Source organism: Colossoma macropomum, unplaced genomic scaffold, assembly GCF_904425465.1.
Source record: "Colossoma macropomum unplaced genomic scaffold, Colossoma_macropomum, whole genome shotgun sequence".
In the NCBI taxonomy this organism is placed as follows: Eukaryota; Metazoa; Chordata; class Actinopteri; order Characiformes; family Serrasalmidae; genus Colossoma; species Colossoma macropomum.
This window is the reverse complement of record NW_023494793.1, coordinates 43,565,563-43,584,924: the sequence shown is the minus strand read 5'-3', so window position 1 is coordinate 43,584,924 and position 19,362 is coordinate 43,565,563. Positions and strand designations below refer to the sequence as shown.

Genomic DNA, 19,362 nt, shown 5'->3' with positions numbered 1-19,362 from the left:
AAGGTTCTTTGCATCATGAAAGGGTTCTTCAGATTGATGGAGAATGTGGCATTAATGGTTGGATACAGAACCTTTATGAAGAGGGTTCTATATATCACCCAAAGGGGTTCTATTGTAACAAGCTTGACATCGTAAAAATAGAAGGACCCTTTCGGGTGCTATATAGAACCCTTTTCAAAAAGGTTCTATGTAGCACCATCTACACCACATTCTCCATCAGTCTGAAGAGTGTAATCATGTGAAGGGTTCTTTGCATATCCTTGTTCCAAAATAAAACATTTTCCTTCGTAAAGAACCCTTGAAGAACCATCTTTTTTTTAGAGTGTAGAAGCTTGATATCATAACAATAGCAGAACCCTTTTTAGTGCTATACAGAAACATCTACATCACATTCTCCATCAGTCTGAAGAACCATTGCACCATGAAAAGAACCATTTAAGCATGCAAGTGTTTTTGAGTGTTCATGGTTCTGTATAAAACCACTGTCTTTACTAAAGAACCCTTGAAGAACCATCTTTTTTAAGACTGTATGAGACAAATTTCTGTCCATTTATGTAGATATCAGTGTGTCATATAGCACATCATCCTCGTAGCTCCAGTGCTAAAACTGTGTACACTTGGCTGATTGACTACATTTATGGAAACTGTGCAAATTCAGCCTTTTAACAAACGGTTCCTTTAAAGCTCTACGAAGAGTGTAGATTAGATAATCCACAGTTATACTGTGCAAAAGTCAGACTTCATATTTGTTTATTTAATTTCCAGCCAAAACAGCCATTAAGTACAAGCAGACAAAACATACTTAATAGTATGTTACCCAGAAGCCTTGACCAGTAAGTCTAATCTCAGCTGTTCAGTGTTCAGTGAGTCACTGTTCCCCTTCATTCCAGCTTCCATTCTTTTCAGGAATCTCACTTTCAGTTCCTCAAAGAATCTGCAGACACACCTCCAAAGTTCAGTCTTAGAAGCTGGTTGATCATTTTCTGAAGTAATCAAACACATTCAAGCTACGTTCACATTACAAGCCTCACTGCTCAAATCTGATTGATCAAATCCGATCTCTCTGACAGGATGGTTCACACTCGTTTATGTAAGTGACTCAAATCTGTCATTAATGTGACGAACTGGTGTCCTGAAATGACCCTCATGAGCTCATCCTACTCAGTAACGTCACGTGAACGAATCACGTTCATCATCAGCACAAACTAACGAGCAGAACGAGCTTCGCTGAGAAGATCATTAACTCTGATCAGCTCTCAGCTTCATTATTAGAGCGAGACGAAGGAGAAAAAGGTGAGATGAGCTGCTTTTCCACCATTTACAGGCTTTAACGTCTGTTTGGCGCTGCTGCCATGGTAACGCTGTGGAAAAAAAGCACATGAAATCCAATCTGAGCGTCACATTAAGGTCACATGGCCACAAATCGGATACGTATCTGATCTAGGACCACATATGAAAGTGGCTCAGGTCGGATTTGCGTGTCCACACAGCCCTGAAAACATCAGATCTGAGTCACATTAGGGCAAAAAATCAGATTTGTGCCACTTCAGCCTGGTAAAGTGAACGCAGCCTCAGTGGTGTTGAGGTCTGGACTCTGGGGTGGTCAGTCCATCGTTCAGCTTCTTTGTTTGATGTGTCCGTCTCCTTTTCTCAGTGAGGTTCTTCTTGATCAGCTACACATCCTTTCAGACCCACAGCGCTGAGTCGTCTTCTCACAGTGGAAGGATGGACAGAAACACCTGTGGATGTTTTCAGATCTGAAGCAGCTTGATTTTCTCCTCTCTCTCAGAGATGAAAGCTTTAAGTGCTGTTTATCTGATGGGGGCAGTTTGGGTGTCAACCAGGTCTTCCAGGTGGTTGTTAGGAGTCACATTTTCTCTGTAGCTTTTAATCAGATTTGGAAACTCCCGTTTTTCACTTCTTTTCCTTTGCCTTTCTCCTTCTTTATGCAACTGGATTATCGTTTTTCTAATCTACTCACAAATATTTCCTGAAAAAATGAAGGGTGGGCTCTGACTTTTGCACAGTCCTGTACCTCAAAAGGAACCTGCTGTACTGCTGTAAGTGTATCTCAGTAAGGACAGACGGCAGATGATAAGAGGTCATCCTGAAGTGTGTGGAAGGCTGTGTGTGCGGAAAATGCTTCACCCTCATTTGGGCAAAATATTGGGAATCATAGCTGGTATGCTGGTATGTGAGTGATCTGACCCGAGCTGAACCTGAGATGGTTTTAACACACACACACACACACACACACACACACACACACACACACACACACACACGCAGGGCTGTTATCTTCTCTAAGTGGAGAGTAACACAGTCCAGCCTGAATCTGACACCCATAAAAGGCTAATGAATGGGCATGGAGACAGGATGCATATGACTGTTTACTGACGCTAATCCAAAAATCATTATACGAGTCCATGTGCAGGGTCAGCACACAGGCTAACAGAGTAAGCTGAGACTTATCCTTTAAAACAAAGAAACAAAATAAGGAACAGAACAAAGCAAAGCTGAACAAGGATCACGACTAGGAGACGCTAAACAAACACTCCGGACTAATGCTACACAACCAAAACAATTACTGTAAATATAGACAGGTTAACAAGACAAAGGTGAGGATGATGACGGGGGGCTAGAGTGGAGACGGGACAACACAGGGCTAAAATGGGGTAGAACCTGAAAAAGGTGGAGCTAAAGCACAGCTAGGACGGGGTGAGGACAGAGCAGAGCCTAAACAGTGTGGAGCTAATATAGGGTGGAACTAGGACAGGGCGGAGTCAGGACGAGGGAGGAGCTAGAGTGGAGCATAGCAAGGGTGGGGGCGGAGCTAGGACAGAGCACAGTTAGGACAAGGGAGGAGCTAAAATGAAGCACGGTAAGGGTGGGGGCGGAGCTAGGACAGAGCGTAGTTAGGACGATTGAGGACCTAGAATGAAGCATAGCAAAGGTGGGGGTGGAGCTTGGATGAGGGAGGAGCTAGAATGGAGTACAGCAAGGGTGGGGGCGAAGCTAGGACAGAGCACAGTTAGGACAAGGGAGGAGCTAAAATGAAGCATAGCAAGGGTGGGGCGGAGCTAGAACAAAGTGTAGCTAGGATGGGGAGGGGCTAGAGTGGAGCATAGCAAAGGTGGGGGCAGAGCTAAGACAAAGGAGGAGCTAGGATGGAGCATAGCAAGGGTGGGGGTGGAGCTAGGATGAGGGAAAAGCTAGAATGCAGCATTGCAAAGGTGGGGGCGGAGCTAGGACGAAGGAGGAGCTAGGATGGAGCATGGCAAGGGTGGGGGCGGAGCTAGGACGAAGCACTGCTAGGACAGGGGAGGGGCTAAAATGGAGCATAGCAAAAGAGGGTGGAGCTAGAAGAGAGCATCGTAAGGTCAGGGCAGAGCCTAAACAGGGTGGAACTAGGACACAGCATAGATAGGATGGGGCGGAGCCTAAACAGGGTAGGGCTAGGAAGGGTGGAGCGTGGGCAGAGCACACCAAGGATGTGGCTGAGCTAGAACGGAGCACAGCTAGGAGGGGTCAGAGCCTAAACAGGGCGGAGCTAAGATAGTATGGGGTCTGGATAAGACAGGATGGAGCTGATATGCGGTGGAACTAGATTCCCTGAGCAAAAGGTAGTAAAAGCTTATTTATTATTGAATGAATTCCTGTTTCCTGGACTGTGAGTGATGAAATGATGGCACAGACATCACTACAATGACTGAGCACGAGCCAGAAAAGTGATATTGAACATAATAACTGAGGAGAAATGAATAGAAACGTCATGACATCATAGTTTATGTGTGGAGCAGAGCAGTTTGACACGGCTATGATAAAGACATCATGCTTGGGGAGGTGCAGCCGCCGGTGCTTTAAATCTCTCTCCTCATCTGTATTCCTGAAGCGTCACACGCTCCTCCGTCTCCCTGCAGGAAGGCAATTACAGCCCTGCCTCTCCGGCTAGAAACATTTCCAACCTTTTACTCTCTCTCCCTCTCTCTCCCACTCCATCTCTCTCTCGGCTTATTCCGGCCCTTCTTTCACATCTGTTTTTCTTTTCATCTTCATGTCTATATTTCAGAGCTCTGCTCTATATCGGCAGCTTCTGGGCAGATAAAGCCGGGCGCTCCAGTTTCTCAGGGGTACAGAGACCTCCAGACTCTATAACCTACTGACACACTGACGTTTCCTGACCTTAACTGACATACTGACCCTTACTCATAGGATCCAAACCCTGTTTTCCTTTTTTCATTTCTGCTTTTTTAAAGTTAGTATTTTATTTTGATTGTTTCGAGCGGATCAGACACAGCAGTGCTGCTGGAGTTTTTAAACACCTCAGTGTCCCTGCTGGACTGAGAATAGTCCACCAACCAAAAACATCCAGCCAACGGCGTCCTGTGACCACTGATGAAGGAGTAGAGGCTCTATTATCCTACCTTGTCAGTCCACCTTGTAGATGTAAAGTCAGAGCCGATAGCTCATCTGCTGCTGCACAGTTTGTGCTGGTCATCCTCTAGTCCTTCATCAGTGGTCACAGGACGCTGCCCACAGGACGCTGTTGGCTGGATATTTTTGGTTGGTGGACTATTCTCAGTCCAGCGGTGACACTGAGGTGTTTAAAAACTCCAGCAGCACTGCTGTGTCTGATCCACTCAGACCAGCACAACACACACTAACACACCACCACCACGTCAGTGTTACTGCAGTGCTGAGAATGATCCACCACCCAAATAGTACCTGCTCTGTGAGGGTCCATGGGGGTCCTGACCACTGAAGAACAGGGTAAAAGGGGGCTAACAAAGTATCAGAGAAACAGATGGACTACAGTCTGTAACTGTAGAACTACAAAGTGCACCTATATAGTAAGTGGAGCTGATAAGATGGACAATGAGCGTAGAAACAAGGAGGTGGTCAGAATGTTACGCCTGATCGGTGTATGAATTCACTTCAAGTTCGTGTTGCAGTATGTATCAGCCCTGTGACATATTTTGAAATTGCCTGTTGTTCTTTACATTGCGTGTAAATTTCATGATAAATGGAGCAAAAGAAACGACCCAAAATAACCCGGAGAAAATTCTGGTTCTTACATTAAAAGTAGAGCATGTTTTTTGCTTCTCCTGTAAAGTTACCATTTTGGAGATGCGAGGTTTTGTTCCGACAGCAGTGATATGTGGGGTCTCTCACGTTTTCACGGTTAGGATTATCCAGGCATAACTACACTGATTTTCACCAAAAAGCAAGCTGACTGTCTCACTTTTCACAACTGGGGTGCACCAAAGGGTGACCAAGCTTCATTTCAGGGTAGTACTGCCCACCCCGGCCACCCTTTGGGTACGCCACTGCCTGACCTTCGTCGCTGTCTGCTTACTAACCAACTACATCAGCTCCTCTTTAATGCAAACTGCCAGCATCTCTTCATCTTTTAGTTCAATGGCAGCATCTGGACCAGCCCTGGGTCAGTTTTCCGTACAGTAAAAATGAATAGTGCTCACTGCTATCACGCATTGCGGTTGCTCACAGCTCCACTATGCAAGTGTTCAGTTACAAACTGTATTAAATCTGTTCCTCCACAGTTTATCAGCCCCCTCTACTCCATTCATCACTGGTCAGTTTCTAAACACAGGACCGGTTGTGGTTCATTCTCAGCACAGCAGTGACCCTGACATGGTAGCGAGTGCTGGTACGAGTGTATCAGGCACAGCAGGGACGAAGCAGATGTTCCTAAATTTCATCAGCTGCCTTCCAGGCTGATCAGTGATGCAGAAACAGACTGTGTAGCAGCTCAGCCAAGACCAAACAAACACCGCTCCAAGTCACAGTCAGCACACAGACAATAATAATAAAGAACAAACAAGAGCGCAGGCAGACGAATCTCCTTTATCCACCAGCAGTAGCGCTTATAAAATCCACTTGAAGGGCAAATTCACTGATTTATTAAAATTCTCACAGTTAAGATGTAAACAGAGTCGTTCAGAGTGGTTTGGTGTGAAACGCTCCGTTCTAGATAAACTTACCGAGAACTGTTCACAGTGCTGGTGATAGGAACCAGACGTCCACCTCTAAAAGCTCCCTCACAGACAGTTATTACATGAAATGATATGAAGATGTTATGAATACACTGCCTATGGCCTGATACATTATTTTACTGTATCTTTAAGATAAAGTTTCAATCTAAAGCTGTTATAATACATACAGGGCATCATGAGGAAAAATAGTCCCCAAAGAAAACTTTTTTCTTATTTATCACTATTTCACTATCATCAATGTTACATATTAAAACTCAGAAGTAAACAGATTTTTTCACACATTTTTTCACATCTGAACACACTTTTTTTTATGAGATCACACATTTGTTCACACGTATGTAAAATACCACGTTTATCCACATGAGAAATTCATGCATTTTTTAATGGGTTGTTTTTAGAAGTCTTTGGACTAAAAACGCATTTTTTAAATCCATTCATGGTGGAGGGATACATGCAGGGCGTTGTGAGGCAAAACAGTCCCCAAAGAAAACGTATTATTTCAGATTTTCCACTATTTTCCATCATCAACATTCCATATAAACTCAGAAGACTCGTGTAGGTTCACTGGTGGTTCTGGATAGTAAATAAAATGTCTATATTTGTGTTGTAGTCATGGCGACCCCTGGTTCCTATCACCACCACTGTAAAGACATCTGAACACCAAACCACTCTGAATCACTCTGTTTACATCTCACACACTAAATTATACCGGAAAAATGGGTGGAATTCCCCTTTAAAAGTGTGCACTGCTTTTTTGTGATTACTTTCACTTTCACTGTGGATGAAAATCAGGTGTTATTTGGTTCCCACATGAAGCAGCACCCGTCTGACTGAACGCGTTTCTTCATATTAAAGACATTTTGATCCAAAGCTTTGTTCTAAAACAGGTGAAATCTGTTCCTAAGCCAAATTTCAAACAGTTGAGTCTATTAATAAAAATTACCGCATGCTTTTTGCTATTAACTGTGGGTAAAACAGTGTGAATAAGAGACATCAGTGTCTCCACCAGCGCACGGTCAAATAAATTCACACCCCTCAGTCTGCACACATTCTTTTTTATGCTTCTCCATAAACCCAGATTTTCAAGGTAAAGTGCTAAAGCCCTGCTGATGTGATTCCGCCCCACTTACTGCATCGGCTATACGCTCGTAATGGCCTGTCTGTGAATTATTCATTAGAATTGACGGCACATTCAGGAGCTTTGAGTGGAGGCTTAGAGTTACAGTCAGGAAAGCTCTGCCTTAAAGCGATAGATTGGCTTTTCTCCTTCAATAATGTTAAAGCAATGCACCAAAGTGGTCAGAGACCAGCTTTAATTGTTTAATTTCCAGCTGTTAACCCCTTAAAAACTCAGGCTTATTACATAGTAAGGCTTATTATTCAGTAACTACAGGGACTTCAATGCAAACTGCTGAGTTCTTAGGTTATAAGGTGTCTAATGACCACAAGTTTATCTGCATGTGGAATTCATTCATTTTTGGGTCCTCCTGTAGACTTTAGCCATTTAAGGGGTTAAACACAAGTTCATAATTCTTCAGGAGATATTGAGAAGATTAAATATAAGATAATCCACTTGCATAAAGAAGGAGAAAGTCAAAAGAAAAACAAGTGAGTTTTGGCTGGAAATGAAATAAATGCAGGGCTGTCTTCACCTGTTAGTTAGAGCTTCTTTATCTCATGATGCTATTAAGATGGGAGAGTGAAGTCTAGAACGTTCTTCCTCTGAGAAACGTGAAGCCCCACCACGTCCTAACAGGCGTCTGCACTGGCTAGCACTGAGTGAGGGGGGAGAGGGAGGACCACCACACCCAGATGTTTGAATTTTTAAGCTAATTTTTTTGAGTGTCCCATTCCCAACTGAAAATATCTGATACTGTTATGAATAAACACGAGAGCTCTGATATGAGCTCAGCTCCAATAAAGCACAAGATGCTCAGTGACTTTATGGACTTTTTAACTTTTCATCATATAATTATGAACATTCACCTAATGTGTACTTTATTTCACTGTTTAATGCATAAAGATTCACATCTAAGTAGCATTTTTATCTGTTACTATAATGCGTAGAAATGCCATCATCCTTATGTCATGTCATGTTATGTTATGTCATGTCATGTTATTTAACGTTATGTCATGTCATGTTATGCCATGTCATGTTATACTGTGTTGCATTATGTCATGTTATGTCATGCTATGTTATTTAATGACATTATGTTATGTTATGGGCGGCATGGTGGCGCAGTGGGTAGCGCTGTTGCCTCACAGTAAGAATGGCCGGTACTCCGGTTTCCTCCCACAGTCCAAAAACATGAAGTCAGGCTGATTGGACATGCTGAATTGCCCCTAGGTGTGAGTGTGTGTGACTGTGTATGTCTGTCTGTCTGCCCTGTGATGGACTGGCGACCTGTCCAGGGTGTATCCTGCCTTCCGCCCAATGACAGCTGGGATAGGCTCCAGCACCCCACCGCGACCCAGAAGGATAAGCGGTTTAGATGATGGATGTATGTATGTTATGTTATGTCATGTCATGTTATATTATGTTACGTTATGTCATGTCATGTCATGCTGTTATGTCACGTCATGTCACGTTATTTAATGACGTTATGTTGTTATGTCATGTCATGTCATGTTTTCATGTGAAGTTAGCCCCAAGCTCATGGTTGTATATTTTCACTTTCTCATGCTGAGAAACATGGACATATCAAGCCTGTCAGCCTTTAAATACATTCAATTAAATATTTTATTTACTGTCCGATATGTTATTATATGTAATGTTGATGTTAGTATAACAAAACAAAAAAAAACCTTTTAGGATTATTTTGTCTCACAGTGCCCTTCATGCACCCTCCACCATGAATGAGCAAATTATGTTTTAGGCCAGACATTTCGCTAAAAACATGATTCAACACATAGATTTAGACACCTAACGTTTTTTTTACATACGTCTAAAAAAAAACGTCTGTGGAAAAATGTGCCATCACGTGTGATAACATGGAAAAGCATGATCATGTGAAAAAACATGATCAGATGTCAAAAAATGTGATCATGTGCCATATTATTATTTTACATATTACTCATATGAAGTTCATGTATTTACTTACGAATATGTATCTTTTAGACCCGCGAAAAATACTCAACTCTTTTTGAGAGGAATGTCTCAGATATCAGTGAATTCATAACCATTTCATGTAGTAACTTTCTGTGAGGGAGCTTTTAGAGGTGGACGTCTGGTTCCTATCACCACCACTGTGAACAGTTCTGACCAAACCACTCTGAACTACCTAATTTACCTTAATATATTGCGATATGAGGCACGTAATTGTTATTATGGGTTAAATAATTACTCTTAATACAAAGCTTAAGGTGGCGGTTATGCATTTCCTCAAACTGGACCTTCACCTTACTGTCTGTTAAAAGCTTTCAGTAAAGCGCACGGCTGCTACTCTCCAGGAACATCACACCATCTACCTAGAAATGTTTTTATCCAAACGTCGCCTGAAGCTGGTCTGCATCACTGCTCCAAACAAGGCTCGCTCTCTGAAAGATGCTCTGATATCTGACTGAATAATAAACAGGTTAGACTGAGGATCCTGACAGAAATACAATAGCCAGCATCACTCAGGCTGAACTGCACATCATGTTCAATTTAAACAGAAAGAGTAAAACATTAAACGCGGCAGAGAAACATTTCGCCGTGGCTTAAATTTAAAAGGCTGACATTTAAAAAAAATAAATAAATTACTAGACGAACTCATGGATATAAATAATGAAATGGATCAAGCGGCTTAGCGGAGCGCTTTGAAACAATCGATTCGGACTGAAGTCCTGTTTCCGAGAAGATATGAGTTCAGAGAGTGAGTTACTGGGGGGAGAGAGAGGGAGAGAGAGAGAGAGAGAGAGAGAGAGAGAGAGAGAGAGAGAGGGAGAGAGAGAGAGAGAGAGAGAGAGAGAGAGAGAGAGAGATGAATGTTTGAAGAGACTCTGCAGGATATCTGATGTAGACGAATGCAAGTTTTTTGTATTTTTGTCCTTTAGGGTCGCCTTTTCTCCCCCTGCCCTTAGAAAACTCTCCTTCACTGACAAACTGCATCTCCCTCAGAGACCAGTACTCTGTCCACCACTACCGGCAAAAATACATTAAAGGGCCCGTATCGTGGAAAAACACACGTTCCTTAATAGAATTACTCAAAAACGTAAAACTGTTCTATGTAAATATTGGAACAGTTCAAAATAAGCCGTTCATTCTCAAATCCATACAGTCTATTTTATTAATTATGCTTGTGATGTTACAACCATGAACACATTTCAGTATCACCACCCACTTTTAGCCCCACCCATTCATGATGAAGTGTATCTCATGTCTGTAATCTGTGTCACAGGTGTGTAATCTGTATTTCAAGAGTGTAAACTGTATCTTGTGTGTAATTTCTGTTTCAGGGGTGTGATCTGTATCTCAGGTGTCTAATCTGTACCTCAGGTGTGTAATCAGTATCTGAGGTGTGTAATCTGTACCTCAGGTGTGTAATCAGTATCTGAGGTGTGTAATCTGTGTCTCAGGTGTGTAATCTGTATCTCAGATGTGTAGTCTGTGTCTCAGGTGTGTAATCTGTACCTCAGGTGTGTAATCAGTATCTGAGGTGTGTAATCTGTACCTCAGGTGTGTAATCTGTATCTGAGGTGTGTAATCTGTACCTCAGGTGTGTAATCAGTATCTGAGGTGTGTAATCTGTACCTCAGGTGTGTAATCTGTATCTGAGGTGTGTAATCTGTGTCTCAGGTGTGTAATCTGTACCTCAGGTGTGTAATCAGTATCTGAGGTGTGTAATATGTATCTCAGGTGTGTAATCTGTGTCTCAGGTGTGTAATCTGTACCTCAGGTGTGTAATCAGTATCTGAGGTGTGTAATCTGTACCTCAGGTGTGTAATCTGTATCTCAGGTGTGTAATCTGTGTCTCAGGTGTGTGATCTGTATCTCAGATGTGTAGTCTGTATCTCATGTGTGTAATCTGTACCTCAGGTGTGTAATCAGTATCTGAGGTGTGTAATATGTATCTCAGGTGTGTAATCTGTGTCTCAGGTGTGTAATCTGTATCTCAGATGTGTAGTCTGTATCTCAGGTGTGTAATCTGTGTCTCAGGTGTGTGATCTGTATCTCAGATGTGTAATCTGTGTCTCAGATGTGTATTCTGTATCTCATGTGTGTAATCTGTACCTCAGGTGTGTAATCAGTATCTGAGGTGTGTAATATGTATCTCAGGTGTGTAATCTGTGTCTCAGGTGTGTAATCTGTATCTCAGATGTGTAGTCTGTGTCTCAGGTGTGTAATCTGTGTCTCAGGTGTGTAATATGTATCTCAGGTGTGTAATCTGTGTCTCAGGTGTGTAATATGTATCTCAGGTGTGTAATCTGTGTCTCAGGTGTGTAATCTGTATCTCAGGTGTGTAATCTGTATCTGTGTAATCTGTGTCTCAGGTGTGTATTCTGTATCTCAGGTGTGTAATCTGTATCTCAGGTGTGTAATCTGTGTCTCAGGTGTGTAATATGTATCTCAGGTGTGTAATCTGTGTCTCAGGTGTGTAATCTGTATCTCAGGTGTGTAATCTGTATCTGTGTAATCTGTGTCTCAGGTGTGTATTCTGTATCTCAGGTGTGTAATCTGTATCTCAGGTGTGTAATCTGTGTTTCAGGTGTGTAATCTGTGTTTCAGGTGTGTAATCTGTATCTCAGGTGTGTAATCTGTATCTCAGGTGTGCAATCTGTGTTTCAGGTGTGTAATCTGTGTTTCAGGTGTGTAATCTGTATCTCAGGTGTGTAATCTGTATCTCAGGTATGTAATCTGTATCTCAGGTGTGTAATCTGTATCTCAGGTGTGTAATCTGTGTTTCAGGAGTGTAATCTTTATCTCATGTGTGTCAAATGTATCTCAGGAATGTAATCTGTATCTGTGTAATCTGTATCTCAGGTGTGTAATCTGTGTTTCAGGTGTGTAATCTGTGTTTCAGGTGTGTAATCTGTATCTCAGGTGTGTAATCTGTATCTCAGGTGTGTAATCTGTATCTCAGGTGTGCAATCTGTGTTTCAGGTGTGTAATCTGTGTTTCAGGTGTGTAATCTGTATCTCAGGTGTGTAATCTGTATCTCAGGTGTGTATTCTGTATCTCAGGTGTGTAATCTGTGTTTCAGGTGTGTAATCTGTATCTCAGGTGTGTAATCTGTATCTCAGGTGTGTAATCTGTGTTTCAGGTGTGTAATCTGTATCTCAGGTGTGTAATCTGTGTCTCAGGTGTGTAATCTGTATCTCAGGTGTGTAATCTGTGTCTCAGGTGTGTAATCTGTGTCTCAGGTGTGTAATCTGTGTCTCAGGTGTGTAATCTGTATCTCAGGTGTGTAATCTGTGTCTCAGGTGTGTAATCTGTGTCTCAGGTGTGTAATCTGTATCTCAGGTGTGTAATCTGTGTCTCAGGTGTGTAATCTGTGTCTCAGGTGTGTCAAATGTATCTCAGGAATGTAATCTGTATCTGTGTAATCTGTGTCTCAGGTGTGTATTCTGTATCTCAGGTAAACCTGTAGCTCTTACCTCTGTGCGTACTGTAGAGGGCTGCGAACGCCACCACAAAGAAAGTCGTGGAATATTTCCCAGCATTCACCAGGTGTGGAAAGGCTCTTTTGGTGTCTCGGTAGCGTCTGAGACACTGTACGAATCGGAGCCAGGCAGGTAAACACTGGATGATGGCGCGCAGTCCGTAAGAGTAACTGTGGCATTTCCCATCACCTGCAGCACAGGTAAACAGCCAATTACTCACTGAACTGTACACATACTGCACAATGAGATCTAGTCTAATCTAGTTCTGAGACAGTTTCCTCCCCCGGGCCGTCATATTCTACCCCCTTTGGAAAAAGAATCTCATTTATTTATCTACCTCAGACTAACTGCACATACGGGAATGTGTACAACAGTACATTTCATAGTTTTATTTACACCTCCTTGTTTCTACGCTCACTGTCCATTTTATCAGCTCCACTTACTATATAGGTGCACTTTGTAGTTCTACAGTTACAGACTGTAGTCCATCTGTTTCTCTGATACTTTGTTAGCCCCCTTTTACCCTGTTCTTCAGTGGTCAGGACCCCCATGGACCCTCACAGAGCAGGTACTATTTGGGTGGTGGATCATTCTCAGCACTGCAGTAACACTGACGTGGTGGTGGTGTGTTAGTGTGTGTTGTGCTGGTCTGAGTGGATCAGACACAGCAGTGCTGCTGGAGTTTTTAAACACCTCAGTGTCACTGCTGGACTGAGAATAGTCCAAAAATATCCAGCCAACAGCGTCCTGTGGGCAGCGTCCTGTGACCACTGATGAAGGATTAGAGGATGACCAACACAAACTGTGCAGCAGCAGATGAGCTATCGTCTCTGACTTTACATCTACAAGGTGGACTGACAAGGTAGGAGTGTCTAATAGAGTGGACAGTGAGTGGACACAGTGTTTAAAAACTCCAGAAGCACTGCTGTGTCTGATCCACTCAGACCAGCACAACACACACTAACACACCACCACCACGTCAGTGTTACTGCAGTGCTGAGAATGACCCACCACCCAAATAGTACTTGCTCTGTGAGGGTCCATGGGGGTCCTGACCACTGAAGATCAGGGTAAAAGGGGGCTAACAAAGTATCAGAGAAACAGATGGACTACAGTCTGTAACTGTAGAACTACAAAGTGCACCTATATAGTAAGTGGAGCTGATAAAATGGACAATGAGCGTAGAAACACGAAGGGTGGTCAGAATGTTATGCCTGATCGGTGTAAATGTATATATATATATATATATATATATATATATTAATATTATTAATAACAGTATTTTTCTGGTTCTGGTTGGAGTCGCATTACAGAAACTTCCTATCTTTTGAAATCTCAGGATTCCTATCTAGGTTAAGATCTGACGGGTCAAGATAAGATTTTTCACAAATTCATATTACAGAAGAAAATCCTGACTGGGACTTGCTTGTGTGCATCTGCAGCATAACCCAACTGTGCTTAATCTTTAGGTCATGAACTGACAGGTGGACATTCTCCTTCAGGATTTTCTCATAAGGAGCAGAATAATTAGTAATAATTGGTTCCATCAATTATGACAAGTCGTCCAGATCCTGCGGAAGCAAAGCAGCCCCAGACCATCACACTACCACCACCATGTTTCACTGTTGGTGTTCTTATGGTGGAATGCGTTGTTAGCTTTATGCCAGATGTAAAAGTCCCACTTTTGATCAGTCCACAGAATATTATCCCAAAAGTCTTGGGGGTCATCTAGAGGTTTTTTTTGGCAAATGCGAGACGAGCCTTCGTGTTGTTTTTGGTCAGCAGTGGTTTGGACCTTGCGACTCTCCCATGGATGGCATTTTTGTCCAGTGTCTTTCTTATTGCGGAATCATGTACATTGACCTTAACTGAGGAAAGTGAGGCCTGCAGTTCTTTAGATGTTTGTCTGGGTTCTTTTGTGACCTCCTGGATGAGTCGTCGATGCGCTGTTGGTGAAATTTTGGTAGGCCGGCCGCTCCTGGGAAGGTCCACCACTGTTACAGATTTCCTCCATTTGTGGAAAACGGCTCTCATTGTGGTTCTCTGGAGTCCCAGAGCCTCAGCAATGGCTGTGGAACCCTTTCCAGATGGTAGAGTTCAATGACTTTGTTTCACATCTGTATTTGAATCTCTTTAGAACGTGGCATCATGTGCTGCTTTTTTGAGACCTTCTAGCTGCTTCACTTTGCCAGACAGGTTCTATTTAAGTGATGTTTAGATTCAACAGGTCTGGCAGTGATCATGTCTGGGTGTGGCAGTAAAACTGAACCCAAACATTCAATTGAATTTGGTCAACTGGTTGATTTAGTAGCTAAGGGGGCATTTACTTGTTCACACAGGGCCAGGTAGGGCTGAACAGCATTTTTCCTTTAATAAATTAAATCATCATTTAAAAACAGCATTTATCAGCGTTTATCTTTGTCTAATTTAAAAAAACGGTAATATTAAAAACGGTAAAACAGCGTCTGGTCAGCAGCCGGGACCTGTGCTGTGGGGCAGCAGTCCGTCCACTTCAGTCCACTGCAGCTCCATGCTGTAGAAACACACCAGATACTCCAGATCCATCAGCACGATCACCAGAGAGTTCAGCTGATCCGCCAGCCAGAAATCCGCAAATTCAACCCGGTGGAACGGAGCCGTGAACACGCGGAACTGAGGGAGGCGGAACACAGACATTCATACATCACATATACGTAATAAACATATTCAGCATAATCAACACAAAACACAGAACACATCATAAACAATACGCTAATTATACATAATACAATACAGTGCATTACAAACAAGGTACATTATATTATACTCATATTTATCATTCTCAAAGTCACTTCAGCATAATACCACAACATTCATACATCATTTTACCTTATTACAAATATTTCATGGATAATTTTTCCACTGATATGTTATATTACACTCATATTTTCTCCTGTTTTTCAGTTGTATTGTAGTTATATTGTTTCCCTTTTTTACAGTGATATTATATATAGTATTATATTATATACAGTATATTTATTTACATTATTTTTTCTACATTATACTGTACATTTTTCTTTCTCTACAGTGATATATTATAGTAGTTATATTTTTACTATATTTGTTCCCATTTGTCTTATAATGTAGTTATACTTCCCCTTTTTCCCAATGATGTGCAACACTGTAGTTACATTTTTACTACTTTGTTCACAATATCTATATTGTAGCTTTTTTATTATTTTTTATAAAAAAACAAAAATAATAATATTTATATAATTCTATATTATTATTATTATTATATGATATAATTATATAATAATAAAAATACCTTTATTTATTTTTTTATATCATATTTTCAGCATACTATAATGTTATATTTTTACTTTACTGTATGTGTATATATATTGGTTAAATCCTGTAGTTATATTTTCTTATAAAAGTTTAAAAACCCTCAGTCAAGTAAGTAAAATTTATAAATCCTAAACTTAATAAAGAACACACTTAAATATTGATCTTTTCTGCTCATTTTAGAGCTCATTTCCCGCTGGTATGTTATAGGAACCAAAACAGCTCAGTTAAAGTCACTGTAACAGCCTACAGGACAGAGTTATTAGTGTAATAGGTAGGAAAGTGTGTGTGTGTGTATGCGTGTGTGTGTGTGTGTGTGTGATTGCTGAGCTAACACTGCAGAATCCCCACACAGTCAGAAATCAATCTTTCCAGGCCGCTGAGCTTTAATTTAACTTACTGACCTGATATTGATTAAGGCTTAACGAAGTAAATACTCATTTTGTGTGATTTTGCAATAATTAGCTTGTAATGTAAAAAGCCAATTATCGCAAAATAACTTGCAATTATTGCTTAATAAAAGTGATTCTAAGGCCGGAGGCTGGTCATTTAAAATGGATTTAAACATTCAGACTTTTTCACATCTCTAATATGACTGTTAGACACTAACATCCATCCATCCATCCATCATCTAAACCGCTTATCCTTCTGGGTCACGGTGGGGTGCTGGAGCCTATCCCAGCTGTCATTGGGCGGAAGTCAGGATACACCCTGGACAGGTCGCCAGTCCATCACAGGGCAGACACTAACATACGGTAATATATTTTAATAACATAACACTGTAATAATATAATACACACAGATGAGCCAATAACACTGATTAACTCATAACAACGGCACAGGTGAAGGTCTGGGATATATTAGAGTCGAATCCTGAGATTTCAAGCTTTCTAATTGCGTACTGCTGGACGATTTGATGCATAAAAAAGAAAAACAGAAATTCAAAGGAAGTGTGCTGGTACTGATAAAGTGATCTAGATATGGTGATCTAGATAAGCACAGAAATCCAGTTCAAACACTTCCTGAATCTGTAGAGTCGCCCTTTCCAGTCCATCTTATCACGAGATCATACGAGACTCACATCCGGAGTTATGAGCCTATGAAGAGGGGCTGAGATACACCTCATCTGCCTCTCACCGTGTGGAGCTGGTAGATTCGTGTGTCCGTCTACATTCTGTGTGAAACTGACAGATGGACACTCAGGAAATCACTAAGGACTGACCATCACGCCGGAAACCCTTCATTCTTCATTCAGTCCACATCGGAGACTCATGTGTAACGGCGTGCAGAGAGTTTACAGCTGCTGAAGCTGCTGCAGCGGTTTTGGAAAGTAGTGATGAAGATAACGGAGCATTTAGATATGAAACATATGAGGATCATGTTATATGAAGAGCCTTTAAAGGAGAGTTTAAGAAGATATGGACACATAGAGAAGATGCCATAGGATAGTATGGTTTTCCATGATATGGGCCCTTTAACACTGAAGGTGGGTGGTGTTGTTTGTTTACACTGAGTATTTTACAGCAGCTTCAAACGACTCAGACAAGTAAACCAGTATGAATTTCCACTGCAGGTTCTCTGTCACTGTGTTTTTGTCTCGGTGGGTGTCTGCAGGGCACGGCTGACATTTTCCACATTTCTGCTCAGTATTTAATCTTTTTTCAGCGGCTCACCTGCTGCAGGTACACACTGCTCAAATGGCAGACAACACACACTCACTTATATCTACACACACACAAAGACACACACGCACACACACAAACTCCTCTGGTCATGTGGTCGTTCATTTAATTTACAGTCAAAACAGTCAGTAAGTACAAGTTATTCATTTTCAGGGTCAGGAAAAACAGACATTTAACAGAAAATTACCCAGAATCCTCAATACCTAAATCTGATCTCAGCTGTGTGAGTCACTGAGTCACTCTTTCCCTTTATTCCAGCTTCCATTCTTTTCAGGAGACTCACTTTCAGTTCCTCAAAGAATCTGCAGACACACCTCCAAAGTTCAGTCTTAGAAGCTGGTTGATCATTTTCTGAAGTAATCAAACACATTCAGTGGTGTTGAGGTCTGGACTCTGGGGTGGTCAGTCCATCATTCAGCTTCTTTGTTTGATGTGTCCGTCTCCTTTTCTCAGTGAGGTTCTTCTTGATCAGCTACACATCCTTTCAGACCCTCAGGGCTGAGTCGTCTTCTCACAGTGGAAGGATGGACAGAAACACCTGTGGATGTTTTCAGATCTGAAGCAGCTTGATTTTCTCCTCTCTCTCAGAGATGAAAGCTTTAAGTGCTGTTTATCTGATGGGGGCAGTTTTGGGGTCGACCAGCTCTTCCAGGTGGTTGTTAGGAGCCACATTTTCTCTGTAGCTTTTAATCAGTTTCTGAACTCCAGTTTTGGAAACTCTTATGTTTCTTTGACTTTCTTGTTCATTATGCAAGTGGATTATCTTACATCCAATCTCCTCACATATACCTCCTCAAAAATCAATAACTTGTACTTAGTGGCCTTTTAATCAAAAATAAATGATGATTTTGTAGATAATTAGCTTGTTACTATCTCAATTAATGCCTTGGGTTTAAATAAATCATAACATAGTTCAGTAGGATTGTCCATGTAAATGTAAGAACAGCTCAGATTGTAGGTGGAATCTGCAGCATGTGTGAGAGAAGGAGGTGGCCAGGCGTGTGTGTGTGTGTGTGTGTGTGTGTGCGCGTGTGTGTGTGTGTGTGTGGGTTTATGGCTCCATTCCTGCAACGATTGCGCCCTCACAGCTGTTCTGTCCACAGAGCTGGAGCTGCGTTCTCTCAGCACACAGAGGGCAGACTGTGGGTAATCAGACGCTGCTGTGAATACAGACTCATCAATTCACATTTCACTCGCTTTATCTTCCACTGACCTGAGGCTAATTATAACCTACAGCCAGGATAAACTCATCTACATCACTGATTTCTTCATCTCCTTGTTGTTTAGATGCTGGAACAGTGGGTCAGTCTTCAGTCTGAATCCAGCTCAGTGCTGTGATTTAACCCTTAAAATCCCCTGTTATTTCTGATGATAATACAGTCATGCTGTAGTTCTATATGACCTGTTTCTGACTCGTAGCTCATTGAAAGAAGAGGAGAAACAGAGTGGAAAGTGCAGATTCTAAACTTTCAGTCCGGACCACATTATTGTTTCTAGAGCTGCAGACACTGTAAAAATGTAAAGTCATGTAAAGTTGAAACTTTAAGCCAATATTTTTAATCTTCTCAACTCACACACTTCAAACAGATGGTTCTTCAAGGGTTCTTTAGTAAAGAAAACGGGGCTATATAGAATCATGAACACTCGAAGAACGCTTTGCTTGATTAAAGGGTTTTTGCATCATGAAATGTTTCTCCAGATCGATGGAGAATGTGCTGTGGATGGTTCTATATAGTACCAAAAAGGGTTCTTCGATT

General features: G+C 41.7%; 1 protein-coding gene across 2 annotated transcripts in view; it reads right to left on the bottom strand.

The window, feature by feature from the left end:
- Nucleotides 1–19,362, bottom strand: part of xpr1a (xenotropic and polytropic retrovirus receptor 1a) — a 141,404-nt gene that overhangs the window by 13,198 nt on the left and 108,844 nt on the right. For both annotated transcript variants that reach the window (XM_036579623.1, XM_036579622.1), the window contains exons 10-11: nucleotides 15,080–15,248; nucleotides 12,591–12,785 (exon numbers count right to left, since the gene is read on the bottom strand). In XM_036579623.1, the coding sequence (XP_036435516.1) occupies nucleotides 12,591–12,785; nucleotides 15,080–15,248 (364 nt within the window). The remainder of the gene's footprint in view (nucleotides 1–12,590; nucleotides 12,786–15,079; nucleotides 15,249–19,362) is intronic.